The sequence below is a fragment of the Zootoca vivipara genome, chromosome 11, assembly GCF_963506605.1.
Source record: "Zootoca vivipara chromosome 11, rZooViv1.1, whole genome shotgun sequence".
Classification (NCBI taxonomy): domain Eukaryota; kingdom Metazoa; phylum Chordata; class Lepidosauria; order Squamata; family Lacertidae; genus Zootoca; species Zootoca vivipara.
The window spans coordinates 22342787-22360972 of record NC_083286.1 but is presented as its reverse complement, the minus strand read 5'-3'; the positions used below and the strand labels follow the sequence as shown (position 1 = coordinate 22360972).

Below are 18186 nucleotides of genomic sequence, written 5' to 3'. Positions count from 1 at the left end.
AGTTGCATCAAACTAGTTTTAACAAATTAAAGCATATCAACAGCATTTGTTCTAGCAAGCTTGACAAGGGTACCTGTTTAAGTGAATGCACCATCTGTTTCTCCTGCCTTGCCGTCTTAATGTTGTCATTTCTCTGTTCTCTTATACGTTACCTACATGCATGGCTGCACATCGTACATTAACAGGCAGCAATGTGAGCAGATGCCGTAATGTCGATGGCACGTATCAAAACACAGCAGATCCTAGCCCGTTGTTCTGAGATTCTGATGTTCTTCAAACTATCATTATAGAATTATTCTGATAGATGAAGTCATGTTTTGACCCAACTCTTATGTCACCTGGCACGAGGGTGGCTAAAAGTTAGGAGATTCTTTGCCAAAGATCATAATATGAAGTGAAGATGAAAACAGCTCTGCTGGCATCGTAACAACAATAGCTGTTCCAAAATCAATTGTGACAATGAATGTTTTCAATAGTACAATTGCAAAATTATAAAGCGGTACTGTTGGAGCTCATGGGCAGATAAAAAGGAGGGAGATGCAAAAAAGGATTGTATTACAGTAACTGGATACATAATCTTACAGTTCTGTGGTTGCTAAATGCCTGGCTTCACTGGGATTTAATTAGAGCTTATATGTTAAAACAGGATGTCAGACCTTTTTGTTATAAGATATGTGTTAGACTCATGTAAAGGTAAAGGTAAAGGGACCTCTGACCATTAGGTCCAGTCGCGAACGACTCTGGGGTTGCAGAGCTCATCTCGCTTTACTAGCCGAGAGAGCTGACATTTGTCCGCAGTCAGTTTTTCCAGGTCATGTGGCCAGCATGACTAAGCCGCTTCTGGTGAAACCAGAGCAGCGCACGGAAACGCCGTTTACCTTTCCGCCGGAGCGGTACCTATTTATCTACTTGCACTTTGACGTGCTTTCGAACTGCTAGGTTGGCAGGAGCTGGAACCGTACAATGGGAGCTCACCCTGTTGCAGGGATTCAAACTGCCGACCTTCTGATTGGCAAGCCCTAGGCTCAGTGGTTTACACCACTGCGCCACCCACGTCCCATGTATATTAGGCCAAACACTGTGTGTATTTAAGCCGTGTGCTAGACCTTTCTAATCCTTTAATTAAGCCAAGTGTAAAAGCTAATTAACTCAGGCAATTTCCTTTTGAGGTGCCATCTTCAGGAGCTTGTAATAGTTGTGCTTATTTACAAACATACATACTGAGCATAGGTGGAGACACAACTCCACGTTCCTAGCCAGGTTTGGTCATAGTGATTTTGACTTTTGGCGACTTTTCATCCAGCAGGTATGGAAAGATGGTGAATGGGTTGATGGATTTAGCAGCCGTGGTGCCAAGGTCTTGCAGGTGGGCACTGCTGTGAGAAATCTGGTAAGAAGCCTTTCTTATCAAGCAGATGAACACACACTCTTCAGGCCGTACCCCACTTCTTCCTTCTCTTTCATATCATTCTGTAATTCTGTGCGCATCTCGTTGCTGCTTCAGGCAGCCCTGCTGCCTGTTATTATTTCTGCTATAATTATGCAGTCTGCTCTGTCTTTACCTGACATTGCCTTGCCCGCCTGCCCCCATGCAATTCTGAACCAGACACTGGTGGAGGTGCAATAATATCTAGATCCACCAGACAAGGGTCTGGTGTGTGAAAAATTGGATGCACCTAGCCTACGGATGGCCTTCATCTCCAAATCCCCAAGGTTTTTAAACTGGTCTCATCAACATTTAAAAGAGAGGAGTGGCATTGAGCCCTCTGGCATGCTAAAGGAAAGATACTGAGGAGTTTATTGGCCACGACTGATGGCATGATTTGGCAAGCATTCTTGTACCTTGCAAGAAAATTTCAGAGGGTGGTGATGGGTGGTAAGGTAAAGGTGAGGGTAAAGGACCCCTGGACGATTAAGTCCAGTCAAAGGCGACCATGTGGTTGTGGCGCTCATCTCACTTTCAGGCCAAGGGAGCCAGCGTTTGTCCACAGACAGCTTTCCGGGTGATGTGGCCAGCATGACTAAACCGCTTCTGGTGCAATGGACACAGTGATGGAAACCAGAGCACATGGAAACGCCGTTTACCTTCCTGCCACAGTGGTTTCTTCTTGGTTCTGGATCTCTCTTGCCTTTTTGCTAGGAGGGGAGGAAACTGTTGCAACAGAAAAATCAGGATTTGCTTTGCTTTCACTTCATCCTGCCCTCCATCCATTCATCTCTGACCAATCATGGACTTGAGGGACTCAGTCCCTTGGGGAGTTGGGCAGCAAAAGCCAAGCACCCCAATTTTTTTCTATATCAGAGAACAGAATGCCAGATGAGATGGGCCTTTGGTCTCATCCAGTAGTTCTCTTCTTAGGTTCTTAACAGCATCAAAGGCCGTTCAAAGATCCAATAAAACGCACAGACTCAGATCTCCCCTGTTGATTTTCTGGAGTAGCTTGTTTTCCATGGCTGCACACAGAGGCTCAGAAATATATTCAGGTGTGCCTAAAGCTGAGCAGCAGCTAACCACTGTCTATTCTAAGGGATCATTAGAATCGAATTAGAAAAATTGAATTAGAAAATGGGATGAGAAATGGCTGGTGAATCAACAAGAAGTTAGTTTATTGATCAAGCGCTTGACAACAGTACATTTTGGGTATAAATGATTGCCACTAGAAGGAATAGAGTAAATGGGGTAATGCCAAATGCAATTGTAAAGCAGTTATTAAATGGCTGAGTTTTTAAAATTAAATTATGCTAATATGAGGAACATGGAACAATACCCTTTTAGAAAAATATTTCTTATAATCTTCACTTCATTGCAATCAATGGATGTTTTGCTTGAATGAACACCAACTCATTCTATTTAGTTTTCCAAACATTGGCTAGTTGCCACTGCACCATTTTTTTGTGAGCTTGCCAGCCTTTTGTACTATATTTAAACTCCATAGTGGTAACAGTGCATGGAGAAAAATATGTTTGGCATAATGCCACTAATTTTGGAAAATGCTAAACTCAGAATACGCTTGCATGGAATATAATATATTCATACTCGTTCACGCAATCACACAACCCCATTTGCTGAGTAAGGAATTGCCGAAACCACCAGATTTATGAATTAAAATCTTTAACATTAATGCCTTCAGAATATTTTTTTTTTTAAAAAAACTTATAAGATTTATGCAATGTCCTTCCTCACAAGAGATATCAGGGCAGATCGCATTCAAACAAAATACGAATAAAGGAATACAATATAATCAATCAATCAATCAATCAATCAAAGGCATTTCAAATTGATTTTCTTCCTATGAAAATAGGAAAACTCCTATCTTTTAATTTTTATTTCTTTTGTTAAATCACTTAGATATTTTATCACAATCAAATAGCATATAAATGCTGTGGCAGAAAATAAATAAATGTTTGGTTGGTTGTTGTTTTTTTTAATTAATATCTCAACCTTGTTTACCACCAAATGCCCAGAGAAGAGATGGGCTCTCAGCTGGTGTTGGTCTACCATGCCCAGCAAAAGTTATTGTTCGATATCAGCCTTTTAGGGCCCTTAAGCTGTTAAGCCTATTGTGTAGTGCAGGCATAGGCAAACTCTGGCTCTCCAGATGTTTGGGACTACAATTCCCATCATCCCTGACCACTGGTCCTATTAGCTAGGGATGATGGGAATTGTAGTCTCAAACCTCTGGAGGGCCGGAGTTTACCTAGGCCTGGTGTAGTGCATACAGTATGTATTTGCAGGGGTCTGGATCTCCTCGCAGAAGGACATGTGGGAAAGGTGTCCCTCTCAGAAAAAGAGCAGGACCTCTGAGGTGTACATGCAAAACTTTTATTATTTTCTCTCATTTTCCTGTTGGAGTGGTGGCAGTGATGGTGGAAGGAATGTCCTTCTGCCAAAATGGCTTCTGCCTTCTAGAGAAGTCTGCAGTCTGTTCAGGCTGCAAATCTGTAGTTTCCCTAGTAAATGAGACACTTGCCTATTTTGACAAGGCTATTAAGGCAGTTTCCAATAGTACTGCCTGTTCAAACTTCCTGTCTTACAATAATATAATTGGGGGGACTAAACCACCAAGCCTCTTGGGCTTGGCGATCAGAAGGTTGGTGGTTCGAATCCCCACGACGGGGTGAGCTCCTGTTGCTCTGTCCCAGCTCCTGCCAACCTAGCAGTTCAAAAGCATGCCAGTGCAAGTAGATAAATAGGTACCGCTGCAGCAGGAAGGTAAACGGCGTTGTTTCTGTGCACTCTGGTTTCTGTCACAGTGTTCTGTTGCACCAGAAGCGGTTTAGTCATGCTGGCCACATGACCCGGGAAGCTGTCTGTGGACAAACACCGGCTCCCTCGGCCTGAAAGCGAGATGAGCGCCGCAACCCCATAGTTGCCTTTGACTGGACCATCCTGGGGTCCTTTACCTTTTTACCTAATATAATACATGGTAGACTTCTAGAACCTGGTGCCTTCCAGATGTTCTTGAACTCCCCCCAACCCCAGCCAGTATGGCCAATGTCAGAGATATTGCTGGTTGTACTTTGGCAGCATCTGAATGGCAGCAGATTAGGAGCAAACTGATCCAGGGTGTCTTTGAGCTGAAAAGCCAATTTAAAATAACAACATTCATATAGAACTTTGTACCATCTCCCCTCCTCGGCTCAGTCTTAGTATAAACGTGACCTAATTCCGCCACGGAACAGAATAAGGTAAATTATTGTTTCGAAGTTATGGTTATTTATTGAGTTTTCTGATAATGAACATTTGTCAGCTGTCAGGCTGGAACATTTGCAAGCTTTCTTTCGGAATTAAGGTCAGGAGGTACTTTTTCCTTAATGAGAGTTGTCACCACTCTTTAATATAGATGGCACAAATGAAGTAACGATCTTGAGGGAGGATGATAGTTTGACAGAAATGTGTGCAGGATATCCTTGTCATAAATGGATACTATTTTGCATTGATTTTCAGCCATTCAAAAGATTTTTACTTTATTTTTTGCTTTGTTTTATGTCAAGAGCTTTGCATATTCTTCAGATATATATCTCCTGAATGTCAACACTGCATTTATTTGGGGAGGACACTAAACATGGAGATGCCGCAACAATATCTCGTTCCCTGTCCAAGACTGGTGGGCAGGTACTCAGAAGATCTGGGATCTCCCAGTCTTTTTATTTTGACATTAAATGCAGCTGTGGAGAGCTCTGAATTTTAACAGCAGGGCTCTTACAGTCACAGAAGCCTCCACTGGATCAAAGAGCCTTCAATGAACAGCAGGACACCACTGAAGTCAATTCATAATCCAGTATTTTAAAGCAAACAACACTAAAATCTTCAAACTGCAAATAATTTAACACACAGTTTGAAAGAGTGATATTCTTAAAGACAGGAATAGTGAAACTAACCACCAATGTGTACCATGAATAATGATTTCAGTTGCCAGATTGTTTCAACCTTTTTTTTAATGGCTAGGGTGGCCATTTGTCCTATTTACAGATGACAGTCCCATAGCTGCCAGGGAATCCCGTTTTCCCCGGGAAACCCCTGTTTTTACTTACCTTTTCCCGATGGTCCCCCATATCACTTCGTCTCCCGTTTTTCTCCGTTATTTTCTCCTGCCGGCGGCCATTTTTTCCTTTCCGATTTGCCCTTCTATGGGCACCAAAAATGGTGGCCGCCGGCTTCAAAAGTCGCATCTACGCATGTCCGGAAGTGCATAGATGCGACTTCCAGTGTCGGCGGTGGCCATTTTTGGTGCCCATAGATGGGCGGAGCGACACCGAAAGTTGCGTCGACGCACTTCCTGACATGCGTGCAAGCGACTTTCGAAGCCGGCGGCGGCCATTTTTGGTGCCCATAGAAGGGCAAAGTGACACCGGAAGTTACGTCAACGCAACTTCCGGTGTCACACGGCTGCCGGTCCCGGATTCTGCAGTCCGGGACTTGGAAGGTAAGGACCGTCCACTGCTTGAAAGGATGTCACTGGACAGTCCTTTGTTTGGAGGAATCCTCTATTCCAGTGGTGGCAAAACTTGGCCCTCATGTTTTGGGACTACAATTCCCATCACCCCTGGCCACTGGTCTTGTTAGCTAAGGATGATGGGAGTTGTAGTGCAAAAAACAGCTGGAGGGCCATGTTTGGCCACCACTGCTTTGTTCAAAAGGTTGCCTGGTGCAAGTGTGGTTTAAAGGTAAAAGAGCTGTAAGAAGAGAGAGCAGGGGCCTGAAATGGAGCGTCAGTAGTTAGCACCTGGGCAGTAGACTGAGCAGGTGCACAGCTCACTTGGTCGCAGTTTTCCCCAGTATTGTGAGTTGCGTTGTATTTCTGTTTATATTATAGTATTGAGTTCTAAACATGCATCCATATATGTACATCAGCATATGCACATTTCAGACATTTATTATGTCCTTTCTTTGGTGATGCGTAAGCGACCACTTTATTAGTGGCATAACTACTCTGGACTATGAAAGAACTGCTCAGGCTTGCATAAAATAGATTAAAAAAACTCGTGTGCTTAAAGGAGATGTGAAAAAATAATAATAGCAAAAACCTTCCAGTTACTCTGAATGCAAATCTTATTCTATATATAAAGAAATACTAAGGGCTGAGCTGCACATAGCAACTTACCTAGTGGTATGTGTGTGCTTTGAATGTATGGCATCTATGGAACCTCAGACTATCCACAGTCTCCAGCAGGTCTGTCAGGGGTGTGGAGACTTTCAACTTCATAGAAACAATTCACACGACACAGTGCCGTGGTTAACACCGTAATTCAAATTACATCTTTGATGACTGCTTTATGAAGGCTACTTGGGAACGTGATTTGGTTTAGGATTGTGGAACTCCCTCCTGCTGGAGTTACAATTGCCCCCTTCAGTATTGGCAGGCTGTTTAAGGTTGTTGTTGTTATACTTAGGGAAACTGAGGCACAAGGACTGAACATATTTTGAGTCTTTGAGATGCTCACAGTTTATTTCAACATTAGGTTTTTTATGACACTCTGTGGATTTATTGCATGATTTTATATTATATTGCTATGTACCATCCTGCAACCTTCAGATAAAGGGTGGTCTTAATTATAACAATAACAATAATAGTTTATTGATGGGAGAGTCATGGGTTGGGTATTTAAAAGCTGCCTCCCCTTTCCTCCATAAATCAAGCACTGGTTAACAAACTGGCAACTAAGGGCAAGAATTGACTAATTTTGCATTTTCCTGATTACTGCCATTCAGACTGCCTTAATTTTAGCCTCAATACTGCTCGTAATGGACTTCCTGCCATTAAAGGCATCCTAAAATGGCATTGGATTTTTTTGTGCTACAGCATCACAGTGTTGACTTGTGCTCCTGGTCTCTTATCACTCAAACATTTCCCCCTTGACAACATTCCTTTTGATTTGCGCTGAGCATGGTACTACAAATTACATCTAACTAGTGCTGAATGGTCCTGGTTGCAAGGACTATTTAATTCCAGGTACTGGAAACTACCATTTTAAAAAAAAGAACGGATGTTTTAAATAAGGGTGCTAATCAAGTAAAGCTGTTCAATTAATTAACTGCCTTGCTTTTAACTGATTAACAGACACATGGTAGAAGAGGCAAAGGGAGCTGGAAAAACAAAGTCAGCTTGACTTTGAAATTCTAGAAAAAAATTTTTTTTACTCCGGGGTGGGGGAGAGGGAGTGCTGTGGTCTAAGGGCTGCATCCTTGGCTGACCCCTGGGGTGCAGGGGGGGGGGAAGAAGGGTAAAAAACTGGGTAGGGGGAAGGATCTGAAACCAATTGGGCAATGGAAGCAGGAAGTTGGATGAAAACCTGAGAAATCTGCCCCTTCCCCAACCAGGGTGATGGACAGGAGAGAAGGTGGTGTTAAGATGAGAGAGGAAAACAGGCAGACAGTCCACAGCTGGCTTTGGCTGGCTCACTGCCAACATGTGACCACAGACAGATAACCTCCAAGGGAATTTGGTCCTCAACAGGAAAAAGAGAGAGAAAAGAATAAAGGTTCTGCATGCACACCTCAGAGGTCCAGCTCTTTTTCTGAGAGGGACATCCATTCCACATGCCCTCTTCCTCAATCTGTTGGGAGGAGATGCTTCAGAAGCAAACACTCGGAGCGGCCAATGATTGGACAAAGAGTCTGTCCCCCTGAAGTTTAAGGGATATAATTTTGTTTTCCTTTCCCCAAGCCATCAAGTAAAGTTTAAAGATCCTGGAAGAAGGAAGGTGGCTGGAGGGCCACCAACTTTGGGGTAGCAGTTGTGGGATAATTTATCATGCCCTTGTGCTGCCTGTCAGATCTGCTGGCCAGCCACTGTCCACTGTTACCTCCCCCTCCAGAAAGGAAGGTGGATACGGCTAACACATGAATTGACTGCCTGGTTCTACATATTTTACATCCTAATACCGAATCCTGTCAACACTTCTCTCCATCTGTGATCCAGCCCATAAGAAGAGGGTGCAGATCTCCGGTGCAGTTCTTCTAAAGAATCGCTTCATGTTTGCATTGGAGAAGAAGAGGCTCAAGAGCTCTTTGCTTATGTCTCCATTTTGGAGAAAATGGTGGAGGGACATAGGGGTGCATGTAGAATGGAGGGGCTGGAACTCCTTGAGATCAGGGGTTATGTTGGGGCCCAAACGGGAAGACCTGGGGTATGGCTTTGTGCATTGAAAGGATTACTTGCAACATATGTTGCACTTTCAATTTTCAAGTTTTGCTCCACCCAGTCATGCAGGTCTTCAGAATGGTAACGGCACATCCTGAATTTTGAATATATTACCATAGTAGAAAATTTCTACACCTGTGCACTGAAGCTTATCTTCACTTTTACAGAGATCATCTCTACATTAACAGGTCACAGTTGACTACTGTTCTTCAATTTTCAAGACAAAATGTTCGAGCACTGGGGTATTTATTTTTTTATTTTAAAAAAACCTCAGCAGGTTTTCCAATTTCAGAACCATCAAGCAGCTACCAACTTTCAGGCATTATTAATCAGGCTTGTCACTGTAAGACACTATGAACTCCATCTATTTTCTTTTAATAAAGCACTTGGTGCTAAACATGGAACCTTAAGCAAATGGAAAGAACAAAATCAAGTTAAAGCATAATTTTCAGCTATGGATTCAAATAATATTTCAGAGGTCCCATGAGCTGTACTGTATTCAAGAGTCAGAGCGAAAAGCCTTCCCAAACGGACACTTGAGCCAGCGTGGTGTAGTGGTTAAGAGCGGTGGACTCATATTCTGGTGAACTGGGTTCGCTTCCCCACTCCTCCACATGCAGCTGCTGGGTGACCTTGGGCTAGTCACACTTCTTTGAAGTCTCTCAGCCCCACTCACCTCACAGAGTGTTTGTTGTGGGGGAGGAAGGCAAAGGAGATTGTTAGCCGCTTTGAGACTCCTTAAGGGGAGTGATAAAGTGGGATATCAAGTCCAAACTTTTCTTCTTTTTCTTCTTCTTCTTCTTCGCATCCGTGCAGCCTATTTCCTCTTAAATCACTGTATCATTTTGCAGTACAAAGTTCTACAGCCGAAGTGCAGAATCGGAAGTCCAAATGCAATTATCTTCTGCCCCTCAGGATTGTTCCTAAGTCTTGCCCTCCCCAGGGACGCTCACTGTTCCTGCCCTCTCCCGAAATGCTTCTGCTTGGGCTGACACGTGTCCTTGAATTGGAGGTGTGAACCCAGAAGCTGCTCACCCAGTGCACTGGCTAGCTTCCTGGCAGCTGTGTCACTTTTGCTCACTGGAAGAGGGGAAGGGATGGAGAGGCAGCCCTGGGAGCCCTGCCCCCAATCCCCACCAGGGAGTCGGAGGAAAGTATGTAGGAGTGGGTGGGTATGTTTTATGAGGCAATCAAGTTTTCTCCCTGAAGAATTCTGCAAGTGGGGGCCTCCTAAAATTGAAAGTGAAATCTTCCCCTTAGTGCAAAAAGGGGAAAGCTTTCAAATAACTATTGTGATATGTGTAAATCGATGGCTGGCTGTCGGCATACATCTGTCTCAAGAGACAATGGAGTGCGCCTCCGCAGGTGCAGCCCAACTGCTTGTGTTAACAGCACTCCCTGGAGTGCAAGCCTGGGGAGCGTGTCTGGAGGTCTTGAACTGCCCAGACAAGACTCTCTTGGCTTTGCTGATGTGGTCCAAAGGGAAGCAGAGCAATGCAGTTGGCACCAGCTGGGCTGCAGGAGCTGTAGGTGCTAACTGACCATGTTAGGGACTCCACTCTCGATTGCTGTAGGGTTTACTCCTTAGGTTTACTCCTTACTGCTGCAGGGGGGGGGTTGGCATTTTGAGGAGGGGGGTCAGCTCCTCCCTGCTCTTCTCTCCTCCCCCCCCCAACACCTTGGCCAAGGGTTGCATACTGAGCTCCTGCAGGAACACGATGGCCTCAGAAAAATCTTCACTCTGATGGAGTCATGTCGCCAGTTTGAAGTAAAATGGGCAAATTGATGGAGACTGATACAAAATGTTTATTTACCTATTGATGTTGTAATGGAAAATATATGGTGATTATGTTATGGAACTGCCAGATAGAAATGTGATGGGTGAAGGGAGGTGGAGAATGAGGAGAGTAATTTGGTTACTACGAGGTATGAAAAAGCACATACACACCCCAAAAAGGGGCACTTTTTTAATATATCAAAGAGAAGGATTTTAAGCAAGCCCATTGATTTTGCTCCTCCTCTCCTGAAATGGTACCCCTAACAAAGAAAATGGTAGGCGACAGGAACATAGGAGGCTGCGTTATTCTGAGTCTGGCTGTTGGCCCATCTAGCTCAGTTTGGCCTTCACTGACTGTCCGTGTCTCTCCATGTTTTCAGAGAGGGGACTTTTCCAGCACTACCTGAGGATGCCCGTAGAAGATGACCTTCTGCATGCCAAGTGGGTGGTCTGCAGCCTGTTTTCCTCTTTTTTAAAGGTATGTGTAAAATTTCCAGACACCTGCAATGCTACGAGACTGGCTCTGTGGCATTTTTTGAGCTATTATGTTGTTGTTTTTTTCCAGAGTCCTAACCTGAGAGCCTATTTAAGTTTTTTATGAGCCACGTGTGGATGAGGAGGAGTGCTCAGTAGGAGCACACAGCACAGGATTTGATTGGGATCCCAATTTCGGAAAACAGACTTTTTATCCAAGGCACTTTGTAGGATGTTCGATTCAGCTTGGGTCTGCTTCATCCCCTCCCCCTTTGCTATAGGGAAATTTCAGAACGGGTGCTGTAACTTTACCCCCTTTTAAAAGAAGCACTGCTTTTACGCCAGCACAGCTGCTGCCTGGCATACATAAAACGTAGTGTGGCAATGCTGGTTCAGGGTAAGAGAGTGTTTTAAGTATTATGTCCTGTACATGGGGGGGTGCCAATATGAGATTGTTCCATTTTCTTGAAGGTTCATGTACAAGAGGTCATATGAAGCATGGCATTCACACTCTGCTGTTCCTGTGTTGGGAGAGTGCTTTGAATGTTTAAATGTAGCAACTATCATGACCACCGGATGTGCCGAAGAGGAAAAAACAAACATGAGGCCTCAGCAGCAGGATTCATAATCCAGAATAATTTGAGAATCGAAGCTCACCAGCCTACCTTTTAATTAGGATACACGAGTTTGAAAACCATGCCAACAAAGACTACAAATTTGGGTTAAGAAGTCATTGCCTTTCGACAGTTTTTCCTTTGTGCCAGCTGCTGAGAGAAGGGGGGGGGAGCGCCAAGAGATGAGGCCAGTAACAGATGGTGGGGAAATAACCATCTCCAGCTCTGTTCTTAATTCCCCCCCCCCCCAGTTCATACAAACAACTGGTGGAAAGTTTCTAACAGTGTGATCTACTCAGAAGCCCCATTGAGCCCAGTGAAGCTTACTCCCCAGGTTATAGGATTGAAGGCAACATACGGAAACTTGGCAGAGCAATTTGAAAACTGCTCTGTGGGTGGGTGGGGGATAAGGTTCTCTTGTAACACTGTGGTCAGCTAGCGAGAGAAACAGATTGCCTGCTTAAAGTTCTGTCTGCATGAAATCCAATTCCAATGTGCAGAAAAGTCTATTCATTGGAAGCCCCCTACAGGCATTCAAAGGACAATATTAGGCCCTCGGTTTATGTGGAGAAGATTACGTATTTTCACTTTTACTTACTGTTGAGTGCAATGCTGCTTTTAAAGTTCTATTCAGTTGTTCTAACTGAATATTTGCAGTAAGGTGGATAAGATCATAGATATATTAAAAAGCTTAAAAGATCTGAGATTGTATTCTGCAAAAGCATTCAGCAAAAAAAAAGCTGCTACAAGACTTTTGACAGTTAATTTACAACTTGTACTTTGTGGCATTGCAGTTGATCCTAATAAAGGTATTGCCCTACTGTGGCTTTTGGACCTACTGTGGCTTTTGGACCTACTGTGGCTTTTGGACCAGCATGGTTCTTTTTATAAGCCAGCCGTGTATCTAGTGACACAGAACCCACCATCAAATTGTCCCCGTACGTAAGATCTAAAGAGGCTCTTGCAAACTTGTCCCATTAACAAGGCACATCATTGTTCACTTAGCTTTTTTACTCATTTCTTCACATGCCCCAAACTAAATGGATATTTAAAAAGCACTTTATGGATTAACTGGATCATTTCTGACCACGTTTTGCCTCCGAGACATAACACTTGGGAGATTTCACTGAAATAGATACATGACATCATCGTAATGGGATATGTCATTCATACAGATTGTTTGACAAGAACCCCTGGATCTTGGATTCCTGCCCACAGGACTGATCTTGAAGAGGGGGCTGACAAGATGCAATGAAAACAGTTGCACTGAAACAGGCCTCAAGTCTTAACTCAAACCTCCTTGCCTTCCGAAATGTAAAGAGGTATGCAATGGTTATATTTGAAATAAGCGTTGTAAGTTCACTATATGAGCCTAGATTGGGCAAAAACTTGCTCTAATTTAGCTTGTAGCTGGGAATCAGGCCTAGAACCTATAATCTCGGGAACAGAATCCAGGAAATGCCATCTTTATCTCACCAGGATAAAAGAAAAAGTATCTTAGCTTGTGCCCCTATTTTATGCCCTCTATTGTTAGCTTTGTAGTTAACAAGTTATGACTTATTTATTGAATTTATATACCGCCCTATACCCAGAGGTCTCAGGGCGGTTCATATACTTAAGGTAGACATTTACTAGCTGTCTTGCTTTCCAACGAGGCTTGCTTTCAAATATGTGTGCCCAGGATTCCAGTGATATTCTGCTGTATTATTATTAATAATAATTATTATTAATGGATTTATATACCACCCTTCATCACAAGATCTCAGGTTGGTTCACAGAATAAAGTACAGGATAAAAACAAGTAAATAATTAAAACAAAACAGCAAAATAATAACCCCAACTCCCCACAGACACATTTAAAAGGCTGTAGAGTATTAATTAGCCAAAGACCTGGCTGAAGAGGAACGTTTTTGCCTGGTGCCTAAAAATGTATGATGAAGTGCCAGTCAAACCTCTCTGGGGACAGCGTTCCACAAACGGGAAGCCACTAACAGAGAAGGTCCTTTCTTGTGTATCCTTTCATGGGTTGAGAGTGCTAAGCGGAAAAAAAAGTCTCACTTCTCTATATAGTTTTGCAGTGCAGCAGCTTTGTGAGATGCATGGCCAAAAGTTCTGGATTATGCTCTGAGGTTGTACAAAACAGTTTCAATTAAAGTATGCATCTTTTTCAGAAAACATGTATTTCAGCATGAAAAAATTGATTTAAGATGTTATTGAAATTGGACTTTGGGCAGCAAGGCATTCTTTAAATGATGGTAATGAAGAGGAATGCTCCATTTGGGGGAAAAATGGACATTCCCCTCATGTAAAGGTAAAGGGACCCCTGACCATTAGGTCCAGTCGTGACCGACTCTGGGGTTGCGGCGCTCATCTTGCTTTACTGGCCGAGGGAGCCGGCGTAGAGCTTCCAGGTCATGTGGCCAGCATGACTAAGCCACTTCTGGTGAACCAGAGCAGCGCACGGAAACTATCATGGGTTTAGGATGTATTGTACAATGTATAAAGAGAACAGTTAGTGAGTGGATAGTGTGTAACCCAAGCAGCTCACCCTAGTGCACACAGAATTTTAAAATAATAAAAATATTAATAATGAAGTCAGCAGAAAATTTTGAAGACTAATGCATTGTACTGTAAGATAACCTTAGATGTCCTACTGACAAGGATCGGAGTTCTTTCTTTCCACTGTATTTCAGTAGTTTTGCAGGCAGTGTGACCCCTTTATCTCCTGCCAACCTAGCAGTTCAAAAGCACGTCAAAGTGCAAGTAGATAAATAGGAACCGCTACAGTGGGAAGGTAAACGGCGTTTCTGTGCACTGCTCTGGTTCGCCAGAAGCGGCTTAGTCATGCTGGCCACATGACCTGGAAGCTGTACGCCGGCTCCCTCGGCCAATAAAGCCAGATGAGCGCCGCAACCCCAGAGTCAGTCACAACTGGACCTAATGGTCAGGGGTCCCTTTACCTTTATGACCTGGCCACTAAAATTTGCCTATCTAAATTCCAACAGCTGATATAACGAAAGCACCCAGCTCCCACAGGTTTTCTATAGTCTGGATGATGTGTCCTCAGTTTCTACCACAGGCATGTCAAATTGTGTCAGATTATGAACTCCATAAAGCTGCCCAACTATCAGTTCTGGGTACTGGTTAGAGAAACACTCACAAGTACACATGCTATTATGAAATCACAGGAAAGTTGAGTTATTATGCTTTTTTTATTTCCAGTGAAACCAAAGTTATACTACTGCTGTGATCACAGAACGTCTTCACATTTGATGCAAATATGAAAGAGCTATGTACAAAGTAATCAAGTGGCACTATTTTTCAACAGAAAGAAACAACTCAAGCCTCAATTATATAATGTAAAACAGGTTATATGCATAACATCTGTAAGCTCCAACTGCACTGCAGTTGCATTACCTTGAACACAAGTGCCACATTAATAATGATCATTCCTTAAGACAAATTTAATATAAGCATTAGACATTAGTTAACAGCGACATGTTTTACTGAGGAAAACTAGTGCAAGCTTTTACTCCTTTTAGTCTGATAATTCTAGCTCTAAATGGTTTCTAAACCATTTAGAAAGGTCATACATTCTCTTTCTAAACTAGTATACTTTAAAGTGTTTTTAATATATATTTATATTTATATATATATACTTACATATAAACCAGTTTCACATTGTAATTAAACAGGAGAAATTTACAGTAAAATTCGATGGTTCAAACTCTCTTTTCAGATGTTCGTTTTATTGTGTTCCTGATGTACTGTGGACTGAAGGAGTAGAATCATGATCAGGCAGGAAGGTAACTGTGGGAATAGATGTCTCTGGAAGCACAGGCGCAAGCACATGGCGGCATACAGGACACGTTCCAGACTAGATGAAAGAAAAGGCCATCAATCAGTTGCAATGCAGCTACAGGAAGGTCAGGTACACAATAATGCCAAAATGCAATGCCTCAAATAAATGTAGATTTGCGGGTGTGAACCATGAGTGAGCAAAGCAGCCAGTTTGCTAATCTAAGACCACAGTCTTTGTGTACCTGCTTCTTAGGTGTCATGCCAATTTCAGAGGGATTTTTCTGGAATAAGCAAATTGGGAGACTGCCTTTGGTAAAGGTAGTGAAACATCGAACATAAAATGATAAATGTGGTATTACTTGTGTTCAATATTTTAAGAAGGTGCTTACACTAGATTTTTTGTTTAAAGTTCACTACTTTGTGAAATAGAATTTAGCTTTCTGAAAAGAATTTTGCCTAATAGTTTTTCGGCAGAAAGCCAATCTATATGCAACACTGTACTCACTCCCCTCCCCTCCCCCCAGACTAGTGTCTTGATGAGGGCAGGTTGAGTTAACACTTGTTGCCAACAGCAAACGTTGAAATCTCAAGAATTTGTTAGAATAATGTAGTCAAATTTTCCAATATAAAAGGCCTAAAACATTACTAAAACAGTATCTCTAACTTGTGTTTCACTGTAATCAAACTTTATAGTAAAGCTGTGAAATTTGCAAATATTCCAGAAACTTTGGGGGTGATAGTCTGGAATCTACTCATAGGTCTCTGGGTAACTTGCTGTAGACCAGCAAGGACTGCTGATTCCCAACTGTTTAACAATAGCAAAAAAAAAAACACCCCACAACCCACCATATTTTTCGCTCCATAATACGCACATTTTTCCTCCTAAAGAGGGAATGCCTGTGTGTCCTATGGAGCGAATGCGTGGTCCCTGGAGCCGACTTGCCCAGGGGTAAAGGCAGATAGTGCTTTTAAAGAAAGAGCTAAAGGCTAACAAGAGGGAAAGAGAAAGGAACCTGCTCAGTAGCTGATTTCAAGAGATCGGGGAGGGAGATAAGAGAGGTAGCTCTCTTCCTGGCCCCTTGCCTAGGCCTCAATTGTTGTCTGCAGAGGGAGACATGTGACTGACTGATTAGATTATCTGTCTGGAAACTGCAGAAATGGGTCGAGAAGCTGAAAAACTGCGAGTTGAACCCCATAAAAACAGGATTTTTTCCCTTTGCAAGGAAACTCAGCAACTTTGAGCTGATCCTAAAAAATGGAGCTTTCCCCCTTTGCAAAATAAGCTTCCTCAAATATTTAAATGGGGGGGGGGGGACAAAGATACATAGGCCTCTAGGAGTTGGCTGATATGCCTAGGACAAATCATAGGGGGCTTCTCAAACCCCCTACGATCCCCGCTGTGTGACAGGCGGGATGGGGGGGAAGCGGAGGATCGGCGGGCGCTGCTTGGGGAAGGCAGGCAGGCAGGTGGCAACAGCCTGTGGAAACTCCGGGGCTGTTGCCATCTCCCTGCCTGCTCCCCCGAGCTGAAGCGCCCGGGGGACGGAGCCGAATTGGGGGGGGGGCTTTTGCCGTTTACCTTCCCCGAGCTAAGGCAAAAAGCCCCCTCTCACGCCACACTTCGGCTCAGGGACTGGCTTGGCGGCAGTGGGAAGAAATTCCTCCCCTTCTTCCCGCGGCCGCCAAGCCAGTCCCCGAGCCGAATTGTGGCGTGGCTGGGGCTTTTCGCCGTTTGCCTCCCCCTCGCAGCGCCACAATTCGGCTCTGTCCCCCAGGCGCTTCAGCTCGGGGAAGCAGGCAGGGAGATGGCAACAGCCCGGGAAGCTGCGGGCTGTTGCAGTCTCCCTGCCTGCTTCCCCGAGCCGTAGCGCATCGGGGGACAGAGCCGAAGATCGGCAGGTGCTGTTTGCTGGGGTTGACAAGCCCCGCAAGCAGCGCCCGCCGATCTTTGTGTGACAGGCGGGGCGGGGGAAAGGCGGAGGAACGATCCTCCGCTTTCCCCCCACCTCCGCCTGTCACACAACACAGATCCGAAGATCGGTGGGTGCTGTTTGCTGGGGCTGACAAGCCCCGGCAAGCAGTGCCCTCCGATCTTCGAGTGACAGGTGGTGAGGAAGGCAGGCAGGCAAGAGAGCAAGCGCCTGCCTTCCCCGCCGCCAGTCCCCCGGAACCCATAGGAACGCATTGATTAAGTTTCAATGCATTCCTATGGGAAACCGGGACTCGCTAGACGAAAAATTCATTACACGAATTGACCCGTGGAACGAATTAATTTCGTCTTGCAAGGCACCGCTGTAGTTTCCCACCTTAATTAGGCTGCTGAAAGAAAGCTAACTAGCTAGGATTGAACTTGTGTGTGGAAGGACTCTTTACTTAGTTTCAGTTCAGCTACTGAAAACAAATGCCTAGGATCAAATTGAACTTTATATTTTCAATACTATGTTGAAGCCTGACAATCATCACCAGCAGAGCTTTTCTGCCTTTAAACACAAGAACAATTGGATCTCTAGTCATTGAAGCATTTAAAAAAATAATTACAGTGGTACCTCGACTTACGAATGTTTCTACTTACGAACAGAGCTCCGTCCGCCATCTTGGATGCGGTTTAGATAGGGTTACTTCGACTTACAATTTTTTTCCGACTTGCGAATGTGCGTTTGGAACGCATTAAATTCGTAAGTCGAGGTACCACTGTAACATGGCACTGAACATATTCATTTAAATAGACTGGATAAAACAATGCACTTGTTATACATTCAAATGTAACTTCAAAAAAGAGCATTATTGTGGTTGTATGTTTGTTTGGCATCTTCACAAAGTACAACTGAAAGCAAGTAGGAAGAAAGAAAGCCATGTCCACCGAGTGTCAATGTTT

General features: G+C 43.8%; 1 protein-coding gene across 2 annotated transcripts in view; it reads right to left on the bottom strand.

Annotated features, from left to right (window-relative positions):
* Positions 1–14424: 14424 nt before the first annotated feature.
* The window catches only part of PJA2 (praja ring finger ubiquitin ligase 2), a 38018-nt gene continuing 34256 nt past the window's right edge, over positions 14425–18186 (bottom strand). For both annotated transcript variants that reach the window (XM_035099741.2, XM_035099742.2), the window contains one exon: positions 14425–15387. In XM_035099741.2, the coding sequence (XP_034955632.2) occupies positions 15259–15387 (129 nt within the window). In that variant the 3' untranslated portion in view covers positions 14425–15258. The remainder of the gene's footprint in view (positions 15388–18186) is intronic.